General features: G+C 40.1%; 2 protein-coding genes across 2 annotated transcripts; one reads left to right on the top strand and one right to left on the bottom strand.

Moving 5' to 3' along the window:
- The first annotated feature begins 490 nt into the window (after positions 1-490).
- klf9 (Kruppel like factor 9) lies at positions 491-15931 on the top strand. The gene is made up of 3 exons (XM_085181486.1): positions 491-1344; positions 2730-13910; positions 14264-15931. Exons 1-2 carry the CDS (start codon positions 933-935, stop codon positions 3008-3010), a joined length of 693 nt encoding a protein of 230 aa, XP_085037612.1. The 5' UTR covers positions 491-932; the 3' UTR covers positions 3011-13910; positions 14264-15931.
- fam219ab (family with sequence similarity 219 member Ab) lies at positions 1844-13705 on the bottom strand. The gene is made up of 6 exons (XM_085181492.1): positions 13576-13705; positions 12529-12628; positions 10926-11031; positions 10267-10347; positions 10125-10179; positions 1844-6901 (listed from the first exon to the last, which is right to left on the bottom strand). Exons 1-6 carry the CDS (start codon positions 13651-13653, stop codon positions 6743-6745), a joined length of 579 nt encoding a protein of 192 aa, XP_085037618.1. The 5' UTR covers positions 13654-13705; the 3' UTR covers positions 1844-6742.
- Positions 15932-17768: the final 1837 nt, after the last annotated feature.

Here is a 17768-nt window from a genome sequence, read left to right as displayed (position 1 = left end):
GAATGATGAAAGAGACAAGTGTCTGAAGCAAATCATCCAGAAAAGAGGAAAGGACACCATTTATTGCTCTCAAAACTTAAACTTCAGAGAAAGAAATTTGTAATTATTATTAAACTTATTATTAAAAAGGCATGTAATTATAAATCTGACCAAATACAACCAATGTTCATTATTCATTTTCCATGTATTTATTATCCAAAATCACAAAGGGTTGGATTTTTGTTTTTAATGACAACACTTTTACTATCTACATATAGTATCTACACCTACATGGACTTGTATTTTTCTTAACGATTCAAATCCATTTTTACACTCTAACAACCATATTTACCATTTTCCTTAACATGAGTGTGGTCTTGCCCTTTTCACCAATCCCAGTCTTGTGATTAGTCGAGGGTCTTTTCACTCACTCTAGTCAATAGGCAGTCCCCCAAAAACCGAGTCACGTTTCTTCTCATCCAATCACAGTCCAGTTTAATTATGACACAGTGGGATTCCGCGAAATTGTTTCTTGGAGTTGAACTAAAGTGCTGCTCTCTGTAAAAATAGGACAAGTTGACCCGTGTGGTCTGCGCACAGGGAGGTGGACACAATAGCGCGTGGGTAAAACGCTGTGATTTGATTCGTCCGTTAGAATTAAAAGGATCTGGAGGAGAAAGAGAAAGGAGGTTAGAGAAAGGAGGAACCGGGGAACAATTTCAAAGCGCTATCTTTCCTGAGCGGGGCGTTTATTTATCCGCCGCGCAACCCCGACAAGAAAAGCGCAGTCTGCGCGGAGTGGTCACATTGTAGACGACACGTGTGGGTGATTAACCGCATGTTTCCTGGGAGGACTGCGGACTGATTACTGTATCCGCGTTGTCGGATAGTTTTTCCTCGCCTCTCAAGATCTATTGTTTTGATTCTCTCCTCCCGGCTCTGCTTCAGGGATCATGATGTCGTCGGAAGTCGACGTCTCTGCAGACCGCGTCCCCAGCCGACCACCGCCGGGGCGGATGGAGGACGTACTGAAAGAGAGCCAGGAGAACAGGACTTTACTGATGGTGGCGAGGATTTTGCTGGACTTGAACAAATGCAGCCCCAACGCTGTCAGCGCCGGAGAAAACAGATGTCTCGGGGGCAGCGAGGCCGGCGCGCAAGAGAAAGCGGAGCGGGGGAGTCGGTTGAGCTGCGGGGACAGCCGCGGCTCTCCGGCCAGCCAAGCCAAACATCCCCGGAACACGAAGGCGGCGGCGGCGGGGAGACTGCCGTGCTCCGAGAAGAGACACTGCTGCCCTTTTGCTGGCTGCGGGAAGATGTACGGCAAGTCGTCCCACCTTAAAGCCCATCTTCGGGTCCATACCGGTAAGTAGAGTGAGAAGGGATGGGGTGCTTGCTGGGTGCTTAGGCGACACACCTACGATACCAACAGCTCTGCGTCACTTCGACCCTTTTTCGTATTTTTCTTATTTATGACGCAAGACTCTTAACCGAGAGAGTAAGAGTAAAACGTGACGGACTAGAGTCCAGACCTGTGTCCCGTGTTGTGAGACTTTTAGGGGCGTGACCACGTGTTTCTGCAAAACCACATTATAGGAAAGGTGGTCTCATGATCGCCTACTTGTGGGAGGGGGTGTGACTCACCGGGACATATCGGACCAGAGGCTGGCAGAGAGGTGGAGAGGCAAGGAGGAGGAAATCTTTGTTTTAACGTCCCGTGGACACGCGGCCAGAGTGCGATCTTGGGTAAACACCACGTGCGGACGCCCATATTTGCGAAGCTTTATTGTTGAGATTCAATAAATGACGCCGGAGCATTGGGCATCATGAGACCCAATAACGCCTCTAATGATTTTAGCTTTGCGTTCCTACCACCACTCTTCATCATACAGCACTGGCAGTCGGAGTAACAGTGGAAGAACATCTGCCGACACATTAAATAGGTCGTGATTCACACGCGGGTCACTGCGACACTGTTGTTCCCACGTGTTCTTGTCTGGAGGTAACGCACACTGCGCCACCATTTCCTCATACGTCATCCACCTCCACTCCCCTCGCGTGGGGTTGTAAACAAGAGCTGACATGTGGTTCTGCTCAGCACGTGGAAGCGCTGTTGAGGGGGTAATGTGCCCCGTTTCACCTCAGGGCTATCTTGACTGACGGCTCCGATGTCAACATGTTATTGTTCTTAGCAGCAGTCTTTCGCTCCAGACCGCAGCCTATGTCTTATTTTCACCCCCCCCCCCCTTCTGCTTTTCACACTTGATTAATCTCGCAAATGTGTGTCTGTGGTTTAATTGTGATTGCTTCTTCTTATCACAATAAGTTTTTTCATCCGCTCTGATTGTTGCTATGCAGCATATAGCCTCCAAGTACTCTGGGTTGTTTGTTGGTCTCTGTGTTTTTCATATTCTCATACTTGTGTAAATGCAAAGCAGGTGCCACAGGAGACTTTGATCTCTCAGGGATCTTTTTTTTTAAAATCATTTTGATTTTTGATTTATTATGTTTTGTAAAATAAGTATTAAAAAAGTAAGTATTTGTTCACACACAGCAAACTCAAAGTAGGTCCTATAATAGATTTCACCCAAAAAAGTCGACTCTTAATTTGTTTTCTTTTTAGAAGGAAAGAAAAAGTGCAAATGTAACATGATAACGTGATTGATTTTGTGGCGAGGAAGGAGTGGTTTGGGTTGGTTAATGATTAGTTGTAAATGTACAAAAACAAAAACTGGGTGTGTTTCCCTCAGGTGAGCGCCCCTTTGAGTGTACCTGGGCAGGCTGCGGCAAGAAGTTCTCCCGATCGGACGAGCTCACCCGTCACTATCGCACGCACACAGGCGAAAAGCGCTTCAACTGTCCCATGTGTGACAAGTGCTTCATGAGGAGCGACCACCTGAAGAAACACGCCCGGCGACATCCAGGCTTTCATCCCAGCATGCTCCAGGGCTCCGGCGTGGCGAAGAGAAGGCGTTGCTCCGTGTCCGTGTCCTCCTCTGATTCTGGAGACCGAAGCCCCACCGGGGTGTGAGACACACCCACATACTGTACATGTGCACACAAAGGTACATACTGCACATACAGAGGCATACACAGACATCCACACCCGCGTGTGGCGCCTGTACCTTTTCTACAAATCCTGTCGAGCCAGACAACCAGCCAGACCACAATTCAGAGTTTACTACACATGTAAACGAAGCAAACATGACAAATCTGACTGTAATCACACTAGAACTTCTCCTTTCATTCCCTGAGGTGATTGTTATTTATTAATGGTTATTTCAGGGAAGTTCAGCTCTTCTTCAACTTTATTGTGTGTTGTCAAAATTTTTTTCTTTTTTCTTGAAAGAATCTGCCGTCCAAGTGGAAACCATGTACCCATAAAGTGTTTGAAAAACACTGCATGAGTTCACTTTGCATCGCAGACTTCCCTTGCAAATGAAGAGAATGGGAAGAACGCAAGTCCTCATATTCCTAGCGCTTAAAGAAGTTCTGGAAATAGTCCTTTAATGAATATTGTTATTGCACACATAGACTTATGCACACTTGAACAGTTGCTTTTCAGCCAGGATAATGCAAATGCACAACACAGCAGTATTATCATGTAAATAGATCAAACTAACTTCAGATGGGTGATATACTAAGTCTAGTGTAGTTACATGTTAATAGAGTAATAAGAAAACTATACTATAGAGAAATATAGAGCCTGTTTATTTAATTTCACACATTTGCCATGGACTTCAGGTATAATCAGGTGTGTTATGAGCTTGTAGGGATAAGCAGTGTGTTTCCTGTGTTGAAACACACACATTGCAATTAAACGCACCAATATACCTTTATAGTACTTTGTCGAGGCCATAATACACAAGCAAATCTCAGCATTTTGTGTTGTTTCTTAGTAATGCTTGAAAACATAACAGGGTAGAACCTTTTAGACGATAATGTGGTAACATTTTTTCACTTACTGTTTAAACACTACTCGGTGTTCTGACCACAGTGATTTATGTTTAGTAAAAGTCCGTGCCTTTTGACGATTTTGTGGCAGAGGGGAATTTCTACGTTTTTCAATACTACCTGAATTAACATCGTCAGATTCTTTGTGTTGCTGTTCAGTAATACTTTAAAGCTCAACGACTGTCTTCAAATGCCAAGAGTGCCAGTTTTGTTTGGACTGCATTTTTTTTTTTTAAAATCAGGGAATGAATGTGATGTGTGGACACATGACTTAAAATTACACCCCCTGGTGTTGACATGGAAGCACAACATTTCTCATAGGATAGAGTCCTAATTATTATTATTATTGTTATTTTTATTCTTATTGTTTGTCCTTCCATTTGAGGAGTGCTTTCTTGATTAGTTCAACAAATTCCATCATGTAGCATGTTTGTATGTATTTTCTTTGGTACATGTATGTTTTATTTGTCTGGGGATCTTTTATAATATTACAAATGGAATGAGAGGTCTTATTAAGCCACTACAGGAGCCAGATGAATTATTACTGATGTCATTAGTTTTCTTTTGTGCTTGTCACACAATGCATTCAAATGTCCAAATAGAGTCTGTAGCTTGTAGAATACGAACTACATATATTTGTGAAGTGAAATGCTTATTTTATTTTATTTTTCTTCTTTTCTGGCATTATGATGACTGTGATTGGATGCTGGTGCCTTTCAGGTTGAAGCCCTTACTTCTGATGCTACTGTACTGTAATCAGGGACTGTCAATGCAAATCCCATGCTATTGCAATACACATACCTGTGTAATAATTGTTGCTCAAATGTTTTAACATTAAAATTATCCTTTTGGGTTTTTTTCTTTTTAAGCATTCGCCTCTTTCTTCTTTTTCGCGTCTCACACCCCTAGTCACACTATGCAGCCATTATTATATATTACCATAATAATTTTTGAATTATGAATAATGTTATTATGGATAACCAAGTACATCAGACGCTGTTTCATTTGCATTTTGTTTATTTGTCGTTTTCATACACTGCACATAACATTGTTAAATACTGTAATGGAAGTGTTTACGTTACAAGAAAATCTTTTTTTTTCTTTTTAAAAAATGAAAAGAAAAACAGTTATCACTTGTGTCTAAATGTAAAAAGAAAAAAAAAGCAGAACTTCTTAGACAGCAAATGCTCTTCAAATAAACTAATCAAGATGGAACACAGACATCTTTTAAGTTTTTTCTATACTTAAGGCATACTCTAATTGCAAATCAACAGCTAATTTAGAGGAAAGAGAGTCGTAAATGAAGGGCATTAGTGCTCCAAGTCAACGATCCTTGATGTTGCAATAAACGATTTCCATTCTGTTTGAAACAGAAATCGATGCTGTTTCACTTATTATTTTGGCATTGTAGGTCTTTATGCATGCATATGCATGTGTGTGTGTGTGTGTGTGTGTGTTGAGTCATCTTTTTAAGATGTATACCACGAAGCAAATTCAACATAGCCAGGCAATCTTTGTGTAAGTTGGCTTGACAAAACCTAAAATGCCACAACAGTGGCTGTCAGCTGCCTTTGTTAAGTCTGGCTTTCGTCAGGTTAAAAGAGAGCAACCTTTCTAACACTGAAATCTCTGACTTTAAGCTTAAGATAGCTCATTAGCTCATTAATCTCACTTCGAAGTACACCCCCTCTGGTGTGTGAACCTGTGTTCACCTAATGATCTGTGACACTGACACAGAAATGGGAAGGAGGGTGTCCGGTGATCATCAGGTTGCTTTGGCCTTGATAACGTGGGGATCAGAGCAAGAAACAATATGTAATCATCCCTTTCTACACAGTTCATTTTCACTGCTCTGCAGGAAACAGTACAATGATAAGGGCTCCCCAAAAAAGTAAAAAGCAAAATGTGCAAATTGAAAACAATGCAACAACAGTAGCGTGTGATTGCACAAATTAACTGTGGTGCAAAAAAGCTACTTGCTCATTATTTACCATTGGATTATTCAGTCAGATGCTCTTCATGCAGTTTGTTCCTCAGCTATTCGATTTCATACATTCACTCCTAAACTCTGTGATGCCACATCTCTCTTTGCCATTTAGGCAAAGAGAGCAGAAGTATTGAAGGTGGTGTTAATGAGTGCAATGACCTGGTCTGTGCTACATATTAACCCCTTAAGGTACAACAACAATACAGTTTCCTCTGTTTGGAGAATCAGACTTCTACGACACAATCAAATATCTGAGCATCAGCACATTCAATCTTAATTATCCCTCAGGTTAAAAAAGTCAGCGTCTAAATAAAAAAAAAAACCTAACAAACAAACTAGAAAATAAAATATATATATATGCAACTCAGAATTCAGGTAAACAGAACAGCTGAGTCAGTTATGATAATGATTCTTATTCTTCTGGGAAACTGAAATCACTTTAGAGCATCAAACAAACGTTTCTTTTTTGTCAGCTTTTATCAGTGTGTTATGTTAAATCACGTTGACCAGGAGAAGAGCTCTCAAACACAAGTGCAAGTCCTACCATAGGAGGAAACCACCACTTTACTAATCTTTTTATTACATATTGATTAATTTCAAATATGTTCATTCTCCTAGATTTTAAACCAACTTTTCTATAAGGTAATTTGATTATTTGTTGTTGTCAATATCATCATAGCACTTACGATATTCTAACAAGGTTTCACTGTCGCCACTGTTATGGCGAAGTAAAGTCACAGCAGATAAAGACGGGAGGGCAGGGGAGCTCATGTTGTGTGGAAAAGAGCGGGGGGGGGGGGGCAGAAGGCTGGAAAGGCAGAGTTACTGTATTTGACAGGTGGTAGAGGAGGTTGCCTGGCAGCACATGCAGGTAGGGTTGACTGATTTGGGTGGGATCAGATCCAGGTCCTCGTCGTCGGGGATTTCGTCAAGGCGGTAGCCATCTTTCAGCAGCTGAATGTTCAAATCTTGATTGATTTGCTGAAAAATGAGAGGACACAGAGAGAGGTCAGTGAGTTACAGCGTCATTTACTAACCCTTGGGTTACAGATCACCGGGCTGCAGAGCTTTTGCAAAAGCTGGAATGTGCCAAAAGTAATGAAGACCAAAGATGTAACTTTATGTGCTGATTCCCTTCCTGTCACACAACGAATTACTAAAATCATGTGACTCTAGTGAAAAAATAGTGGTGGACAGGACTTTACATCCACTCATCATGGGCGTGAAGGTCATGGTAAGAAAGAGTGACCTTTATCCTTTAGATCCAGATGTACAGCTGACTCCTGTCCTGTCGAGGTGGCTCTTCTATGTGGCTGTTTGGTTTGTCTAATGTAGAAGACTGAGAACTCCTCATTACACTGCATAGTATACACTACGTTGTTTAGTTTGTGTTTGGGAGTGTTGTCCTTGGGACAAACCATTATGATGATGATGATCCTAATTCAAGGAGGCCAATGTTCACATTTTAGACAGAGAAGACAGCTGGTTTGAAAGAGGATAAAAGATGGCCTCATCTATGTCCACTGTGAATGATCATCTTTGAACAGAGGGGGTGCCTTACAACACCAGCTGTCTGCCACCTACAATCCAGTTTTGAGATCTGTTCCCAGATGCCTTAACGCCCACTCACATCTTGCATCAGGTGATCTCAATGGTTCAAATGATAGGGTGAAGCAAGATCTCACAATCGTTGCACCCAAAACCTCTTCTGATAATGACCCACACCCTTTTCACATCTTGGCTCATGTGATGAGGCACATGATCAATAGTGGGTCAATGACCCGCTTAAGGGACAACTCCCACTCCCGCTTTTAAGCATAGTCAACAAATTTTCGAACAGATTGGGGGTGGGGCTTTGGGAATACCATTGCAGAAGCTTAATGTTAACCTGCTTTTTCCACTCCAAATTCAGTTTTGATGCGTTTGGGATCATTGTCTTTTTGGAAAACCCAGTGTGTGTTTAATTTTCAACTGCATAGCTTTTGATTTGCGGTGAAGTTTAAGAAAATGGAAGTTGTTTTCCATTATTTCACTTCGTGCAATATACCAGTTCCTCTGACAGCAAAACAGCCCCGGAGCATGATGCTACCACCACCATGCTTGACAGCTGGTACAGTGTTCTTAGGTTTGAAAGCCTGAATCTACAATCTGCAGTTCTTCTTAGATTTTCGCTGAGTTCTTTGGAAATCTGAGTATTGATCAGTCCAGTGACTGCTGTTAAACAAAACCTGCTTAGGGTGGCAAACAGAAACTACCATTTGTAGTCAATATATGCTGTATAATCATTCCACCCTGGAAAGGTTTATAGAAATATATGGGCTCAAATTGTGGTCATAAATATTTTGTACTTGTAAATCAGGATTTGTATGTGTAAAAAGAATTTGTGTGTGCATAAAAAAGATTTGTGTGTGGACATAGCCAAAAAATACATATGAAACTCTGCATTCAGGTTTCAACTTACAAGTACAGATTTTGACCCTATTTTTCTTCCTTTCAGCTGATTGGTCAATGTCAGGTCAATCACAAATTTAACTATCGAATCAGAGAACAGATGGGTTTGGCTGTCCGAGGGGCACTTTTTTGAACTGCAGGTCCTTGAAGGGTAATACAGTTTGAATCTTTTTTATGCACACACAAATGCTGTTTACACATACAAATCCTGATTTACCAGTACAAAATATTTATGACCACAATTTGAGCCCATAGAAATACCATGACATGATGAGTAGATGTAAACATCTGGTAGGCTCGTCTAATCTGTGTTTTTATTTATTTATTTTGTTGAACTAGCTGTTTAATGTTTGACAGTCTCAGACAGCTTATTGAGATAGTGTACTTCTTCGCTTTACTGCAGAAAATTAGGTGAGAGGATTAGTGCCACTCTCGTATGTATAAGAAAAACTTAACTCAAGTTAGCAGGCAGGTATTTTAATTTATCATAAAGGAGAGATATTTGTGAGAGCAGCTACAGGCTCAGCAGAAAGGTAACAAAATCTACACCTCAAAAGTTTAATAATTGGCATGTTTTATCTAGTTTGTATGATGTACTGAATGACCCAAACTTTAAAACCATTCTTATATGTGCTCAGGTTATCTAATTCCACTGAGTCTCCACTGATTACCAGCAAAAGGTCCATTATTTCCTAAAATGTTGAGAATCCCTTTGAACATTTTAGGAGTTTCTTTGCAAAAAGCAGGAAAAGCGTGTGTTTGTTTTTTAATTTTAATGCCAATTGTTTGGTCCTTAAAAACACTGCTCCAGGAAATCATTTGTGCAAACTGCACGGTTGGGAACATACGAGTTGGAGGAAAGTAAAATTCCAAAGCGCACAGGAGGACAGGTAGGGAAAAGAAAAGAGAAAAATAGATATGTTTATATAAATCACTGGTAAATCAAAATCTGATTGTACTAATGCAATAAAACATTAACATTAACAACAAACATTAGGACTGTCTCTGCTCGTGATTTAGACTGGTTAAAAGTTCAAGTGGTAACCATGGCAAAGTGAGATTGGGCACTTTCACAGATGGCTGGAAGCGTCATCACTTGGAGCGTGATAACTACTGTTCCTGCTGTGATTTTTTTAAATAACCAAAATAATTCCTTTGTTTGCACAAAAAGTGTGCAGTCATTTCATCTATATGCTGTTCTGCACTCTATCAACAATAAGCACAACAAACAACCTCTGTTTGGCCTGCGGTGGAAACAGTAACTGTATATGTACTTGTTACACCCAGGTTAGCTGGAACTAAGAGAGAAAATAAGTGCTTTAAAGTATGTAATGTGTATTAGCTATTCATTTCTGACAGCATGTTGGAATTAGGATCTGAGACTGTAAAACTCACCCTACAAAACCCACAAGCTTAGACTCGTCACAGACAGGTTATAAATATGCGTCTGCGATTTGCACTTATAGTGGCAGCAGCGTTACAAACAAGATTTGCAGGAGCAGACATGCAGATATCACATTTCATTTGTATCCAGCTTTGTGTTTAATACACATTTGTCTGCAGATATATCTGCAGTGTAATCATGTGCTTGCAGGGAGTGTACATGCCCACAGAATTGCCATGGATAGTTTTAACACTGGCTTGTAAAACCCTAACACTTAGCCTCTTAATAATTATGCAAGATGGGGGGAAATATGAGAGTAAATACAAGGGGGTGGGATGCACTGATTTTTGTTGAAGCACAAGCTCTTACCTCGGCTGAAGAGTATCCCGACGAGGAGTATCTAGACATGTCAAAGTCATCGTCACTGAAACAGAAAAACGCAGGATACTATATTAATATCATTAATGTTTGCTTATGTGCTCCTCAGAAAGAAAGATGTTTGTGTGTCCACCTGTCTGTATCTAGGGCCACCAAAGGCTTCTCATCCGGGCTCTGGTCTAAAGACGAATAGCCTTTATTGGGAACTACCAACCTGAGGGGGAAAGAGAGAGAGTTGAGATCAGGCGAAGAGGAGGAAACAGTTTCACAAGCTGTGAGAAGTGAGCAAAAACAGGACTGGCAGAGATGTTGAAATAAATGAAAAGTAGGCCTGGAGGCAGCGTCACAGCTGAATCACTGGAACAACAGAAGCGTGAAAGCAGTATAATGTCTAACTTCAGACATCTTACAAACCCTACATCAGTACGACTCTTTTTTTGTACAGCCTTAAAACACATTTTTGTTTCCACACATGGCACATTTAGAAAGAACAAAATAAGCTTAATTTCTACATTTGAAATACTGTCACACCTAAGCATCTTTATTTGTATTGTTCTGTGGCTTCACTTCAGGCTAGATCATTACAATTGTTACAGTACTCCTATACTTAAAGCTACTACAGTTACACGATTACACCACATGAATCTCTTTCAACACGTAAATTGCACTGTATGAGGTTTGCTGTGAGACACTTCTAAGTACTGAGATTTTGTTTATCAATAACAACCAGTCAACAGAAGTCCTTCTCGTAATTTCTCGACTGACCCCACGATGAGACTGCTCGCTTCTTACCGTGTTCTGGCCATGACATTGTTCTTCTTGGGCTGCTGGTTGACCGGACTACCTACAGCGTTGCCGTTCTTCAGCGAGCCCTTCCTAGCCAGCTCTCTCTGTTTCTCTGTGTAAGGAACACAGAAGCAGGCAAAGGCATAAAGGTTGAGCTTTGGACAATAAATGATCCGTATAAGAGTGACGGAATAAGTTTAGCTAGTAAACTACACTAAGGTAAAGTAATACTTGAGTTAAATGTTGCAAATATGCACGCATGTTCATGTTTACTTTATTTAGGCACACTTATGAGAATCAGGTGTGATGACCTGATTTAGCTGAATTCTATATTAAGTCAATCTTTACTTTAAGAAGACTGAGATGGCATTTCTTACTTAAGAAGACAACGTTTTGGTAAGCTGTGCAGCAGAGTAACAGACGTGACTTCAGGGCAGATCAGTTTCTGCTCACTGGAGAGATTTGCTTCAATGATCAGCTGACCAAAGAGTGCTGATTGTTGCTGTGTGAGCTTAGAGGACTGTTAAATTTGTTTAACATATTACAATTCAAAGGCCTAAAAGTAAAACGTCAATGTATTTTCTTAACCACTTATAGGCTGGGGTTGTAGGCGAGGCTGATGCCTATCTCAGCTGACAACGAGAACAAGAGTACACCCCAGAGAGTTGCAAGCTCCTCACAGGGCTAATACAAAGAGACAAACAACTAACACACACTAACACCTTCACCTACTGCCAATTTAGGTTCACCATTTGATCCATGCAGTCACTGGGAGAACCTGCAAACTCCACACAGAGAGGCCTGGCTCACCAGCATTTTTCAAACCTGACCCTTCTTGCTGTGAGGAATCTGCACCAAATATGTTTTTACATGACATATAGATGTAGATTGTATTTTTGTTTTGCTTGTTTTTTTTATCTCAAGGTCACAAAAGCAAAGTGATGAATTTAACAAACATGCACACCTAATGAAATCAACATAGTTGCCAAGGTAGTTTTTATAACAATGTTTAATTGGATGCAGGACCAAGAGAGAGAGAGAGAAGATAGTGGTGACGTATACATAACTGTAGCTGTACAGCCTAAAAAAGAGCTTTGACTAACAGAGTAGCTCACTAATTCTTAGATATTATTGACTCTGAGTAAACATACAGTAGCAAACAGTAAAAAAAAAAAAAAAAACATTAAAAACTATGTGCTCCTGCTCGCCACTGGACTCTGTCCAAGGTGCTGAAATGAATCTTTAAGAACTGTGGCTTTCTATAAAGATGGCATGAGAGGGGCCAGAGAGGCTGTTATTCCCTGCCTTGAGGACAATCACATTGGGTTTTGGGAACATGCAATTGGCCTTTTGTTAAAAATAATAAACTAAAATACAGTAGTAACTGCATTTGTTTTTACTTAGCAAGGCATCAAGAATAATTATAGAGGCCAATGGGCCATTAATTAAAATGCCTCAGCACAGCTATACAGTATCTATGCTGGTTCCTTTACGATCTGTGTCTACAGACTACGCACCATTTTGTGTTTGACAGTCAATCAAACAACACTCCAACAACCACAGATGGACAGACAGACATTTAGCCTGCAGTTAAAACTGTATCTCTCACCTATTTTCATCTGCAAAGGTGAAGGCTTGTAGTTTATAGTGACAGGCTCCCCCTCTCTGGTGTCTGAGTCAGCCTCTGAAGCTGTGGACGAGGCAGGGTCCTGGACACAAGGAAGTGCAGAGATGTGTTTTACTGAGGCAGCGATGAATAATGAATGTCGTTTTGTAATGCAGAGTAATACCCACCATAGCTAAGCAACGGGAATAAATGGTAATAAACACAGATCTGTGATTTGTGCCAGCAGTCTTAAAATAAATGTGCATCTTACAACCAGAGAGCAAAGGCAAGAGGGATGAAAGGCTTTATAAACAACAACAAATGAGGAACGGTCGGGACTTCTGGTGTGGGGGCATCTGGAGACAGCAGGTCAGGTTGCTTTAGTCTAGTCTGGTTCCCCAGCGGCCCCGGCGGCGGGCAGCAGAGGCCGCCCTGCAGGCTGCAGTAACCCCGGGCCCCGCTACAGGCCACGGAGCGCTCCGTTAAACCGTTTACACTGAGATTTGTATGTAAAGGCGAACCTTTAATGGCACATACAAACATATACAAGCGATAAGGAGCCCCCTGCTAATCCCGTCAAAGTGACGCAAGTGGCGTCGATACCAGAGTAACTTGCTGCATGGATGCTGAGGATGCAGCAGCAGCAGTGCTGGGATGGGATGCTTGTTTTCGCCAGACATGACGGATGCTGCGCAGCAGACCGGACGCTGTTTGCGTTATACCGAGCGACAAAAACAAACAAACAACCAAACAAACAAAACACAACAAAGCTTGTTTGTGAGCAAAATCCACGTCCCCTCGTGTATTCCGCCGTCGTTTATTCGATTTCACTCCGTGAAAGCAGCCGGGAAACTTGACGGAGAACGTTCTAATGGCAGCCCACATCAAGCAGCATTACACATGGCAGGTGATGCGATTGTCGGGGTTTCTGTCTATGAATGGCAAGGCCTCAAACACTACACAAGTATGCGCGGTTGTAATGTCATTTTTAATTAAACAAGGCAAACAGATCAAGCGCCGCCGGTCATTTCCAGACTGTTCTTGACTTACCAGCGGCTGCATCTCAGCCTGCATCTCCGCCTCCTGTACAGCACTCGGCACTTGAAATCTGTCTATTTCTTCCATCATTTTGGCAACGCGCCTCTTCCCTCCCTTCTCCTCCAAAGTGAACGATGGTAGCGGATCCTTTCGACGAGTTATCGCCGAGATCGTAAGTGATCTCCGATTTCTAATAATATTTGTAGTTTTCCGGTGGAGAACTACATCCCAGCAGGCAGTATGTCGGCGATGGTGTGACCAGTTGGATGACGGTGACTCCACCACCCACTTCCGGGTCTGGCATCCCAAAATAGGGTACGGGGACCCAAGAGGGCCTTCCAAAGAGGGTTAGTATGGTCCCCAACAAAGTGTGCAGTTGGAGGATTATGTGAATGACTCATTACACAGTATATGAGTATTTCCCCTTTTCTTGTTATTCACTCGATATTTGCTATGTATAGATTGCTCAGGCACAATCTCTAAAGAATTATTTAAGTTTAAATATTAGTACATTTGCTCTTTAATAACTTTAATAACTAATACATTACTTTAATAATTCTTCTGAATCACTATTTCAGTATTAAAATATTCCAGTTTTTTATTTAGTAAATTACTAGAGAACCTACATAAATGAACTAAATATATATTAAGAAATAATAAGCTGTCATTCCTGTTGGACAACATTTCACACCCCATGCAGGAGACTCACAGCACTGAGCAGCTCCTTCAGTGGCAGGTTGCAGCACCCATGATGTGGGACAGAGAGATTTCACAGGGCTTTCCTTCCAACTGCTGTCAGACTCTGTAGATGATCACACAGGTGCAGACAGACACACACGCACATCCCATACAGAATTGTAACTGTCCCTGATGTGCAGTATTACCAAGTGCAATTTTTTCCTACTATAACAGAGCATTTTATTCTATTTTGTACAGTATTTTATTCTATTGTATATAGTATTTATTAGTATTTAAATAGTATTAGTATTTATAGTATTTATTCGTGTTTTATAGTATGTTATTCTATTTTATCTTACCCTATTCTATTGTGTTTTTCTTAACTTTTACTGATTTTAAACTTGTACTTTGTGCCGTGACCAAAACCAAAAAATTTTCCATGTGTGAGACTAATAAAGTCTTATCTTATCTTATTTTATCTTGTAAAATTATAAAATAATGGAAGCACCAAGTGTCAGCCTGATGGTTTTGTCAATATAGAGAGAAATCAGTGGGAGGTTGTGTCCTATAAAAACACTGTGTCCCAAATGCAGTGATTCAAAACTAGTAGCTGGCTGCTAAGTGTGATTTTTCATATACTAAAAAGCAAACCTGGGGCAGAGCACTGCTTCATTTAAATGGAAGTGGAGTTGGATGGCACTATGAAAGGTAAAGAGGTTATCATGCAAGAGGAAAACAAAATCAGAAAGTTATAATAGCTGCCTTGTTTTCCTAAATAAGGAGGCTTGTATTCATTAACAGAAAAGCAATGATCAGGACACAACTAGACAGTAGTCTTTTGGAGTGTTTTGGATATGTTTCCCTTTCAAAGGTAAAGAAATTACTGGAGCTCTAAAAAACAAACAAGCAAACAAACAAACAAAAACTATGAACATATGGGGAAAAGTTCTTTGTCTTCGTAAAATACAAAAACAACTTTGATATAATGATGGAAAGAACTGTTTAGAGTGAACTCATGTCTTGCATGTCATTATTATTTACCCACTCGCTGAGCATGACATGTGCAGATATGAAAGGGAATTCTGTGTACTAAAAATTAGCCAAATGCATCACATTTCACTGGATCAGTAATAAACATATCGATACAAGCATAGGGATAAAGAAACAGTCAAAGCTACCAAAGAGCTTTTCATGTTTAAAAAGGTAAAATATGTTTTAAATGACTGCAGCAAACATCTGAGTTCATTCTCACTGAGTTGCATTTCACTTACTGGGCACCAGTCTATAGCCAGTGGGACCACAAAATAAGTAAAAAGAAGCATGTCTGTACAAAGCAGATGGTTATCCCCAGTTACATCTATAAGTATTTAAACAAAGATTTTTTTCTTTGTGTAATTTTGTCTCTGTACAACACCACAGTGGATTTTAAATCAAATAATCAATGCATGATTAAAGTGCAGATTTTCTCATTTTTAAAAGGTATTCCATTGAGTGTTTAGGAATTACAGCAGATTAATACATAGTAAACATGATTGTTGTCTACAGTAACTGAAAAGAATGTGCTATTGAAATAAGATCAGGTCATTGGGCTGGCTATTGTATCATATTTCTTTGCCTTGAGTAACTCTTGTGTTTGCAGTATGCTTTAGCTCATTATCTATTAACCCAACCGTGGTTTCTAAATCCTTTTTCTATTCATGTGAATGTCTCTTGATTGTAGATCTCACCTCCTTGGGAGTGTTTCTGACTTGGTTAGATGTTGTAAAGCGTTTTTTCTTAACCAAGCAAAGAATTTGCAAGGTCTGTGGTCTTTCAGACCTTTTGGTGTTGCTGAGTATTCCTTCTTTTGAGGACTGTAACAGATTGTTTTTGCTGTCTCTCTTATAGATTTATTTGGTTTAGTCAGTCATGATGGCCTCTTTCACCTGCACTGACATCTTTTTGGAGTTGTTAAGAGTTCAAGTGAAAAGTTCTGTACTTGGAATGTACTCTGGATTTTTTATCTACTTACCTGGCCATAAACGTCTTGTCTGTAAATTGTTCCAAGTGCTTCTAAGCCTTTAATGTATAAAAAGGGCTTTTGTTCCTAAACACTTAATGCAATAATTTTGTTGAATCCCTGTACTTAAAGCAAAAAGTCTTCACTTCAATTATATATTGTTACGGATTCAAATATTGGGGATGGATACAAGAGGAAAACCCAAAATAACATCACTGGTCCGGCCGGGTCAAGTCAAACGATGATTTAATGAACACACGCGTGGGAGATGGACACCATACAGCCAGACAGCATCAGATCTCAAAATGGTGGAGCCTTGATCAAACTCTTATAGCCTCTAGTGGCCCCCACCTAATCATAAAAGCCTAAACATTCACATTCTTTCTCACACACAGCGCCTAAGCTACGACCTTGGCTCCCTGTTTATCTGCTCCTGGTGAGATGGGGCAGTATGCTCTGTTCTCTTCTAACCAGACAAATAAGGCGATGACTTTCTGTGAACAATATTTTCTTATAACTCAGCAGTATAATGCATCATAAAACAATATCATTCATTCACAATAAATCAGCAGTCTAATGTAATGTAAATCAGTTTACCAAATGTAATAGTTATCACCTTCTTCTAATTCAGGAGAATAATGCAAACTAAAACTACATAATAATTCACAATCTTTAATTAGGGGTCTAACATGGCATAAAAAAATATTATAATCCGACAATATTGATTTAAAATCGTTGTGGCCATGTATGGAGGCAAAATTACAAAAACTGTACATTATACATATAATTATGCAAATATCCAAGAAAACCTGACAGTAATATAATTTCGCAAAACGAAAAGCAGTGAAATTTAACGAATCAGAATTAATCCAGTACAACTCTGAGGTATTCTGCTACTTCACTTAAGTACTTTCACTCCAGGCTTCTTGAAATACAAATATAATGAAATTTTAAAGTAGTCTGTAGAGGTAATAGACTTAATAAGTTATTACCTTAACAAATGATCTTGTTAAGGACTGATATTTTTGATGCTTTAAATACGTTAATTAAAAAACAGATATTAAACAGAATCCAAATGCAGAGCCTTTAGTGGGGAGTCATTTTTACATAGCTGCATATTTAATTTGTGGATTAAGGTCTCGTCTATGTGGAACTAACTACAGCTTGAAAATTTAAAACAGTTACTTTGGGTCTCTAAACTGCCAAACTTCTGTCCTTTACCTGTAAAAATCCCTGGCAACAATTCCTTTGCATAGTGTAAGTTGTTAAATTAATTACAAAAATAAATAAGCCTTGTATTTTTAATTAGCGTTCCTCCTCCGTGCCTGGATGACAACAAATTTTGGCAAATAGAAAGAGCATCACACAACTTTAAATAGCCTTCGCTGAATGAAACAATCGAGTCGCCTTTGTGGAGCCCATAAATTATACATTCTTAGGAAAATAACCTCTGGATAATGATGGCTTGCCAGCAGACCATGCCACTCGTTCTCAGTAAAAGTCACTGACACGTCTGACTGCATATTGT

Source organism: Neolamprologus multifasciatus, chromosome 12, assembly GCF_963576455.1.
Source record: "Neolamprologus multifasciatus chromosome 12, fNeoMul1.2, whole genome shotgun sequence".
Lineage (NCBI taxonomy): Eukaryota > Metazoa > Chordata > Actinopteri > Cichliformes > Cichlidae > Neolamprologus > Neolamprologus multifasciatus.
Note: the sequence above shows the minus strand (reverse complement) of the source record. Positions and strands in the feature narration are given on the sequence as shown.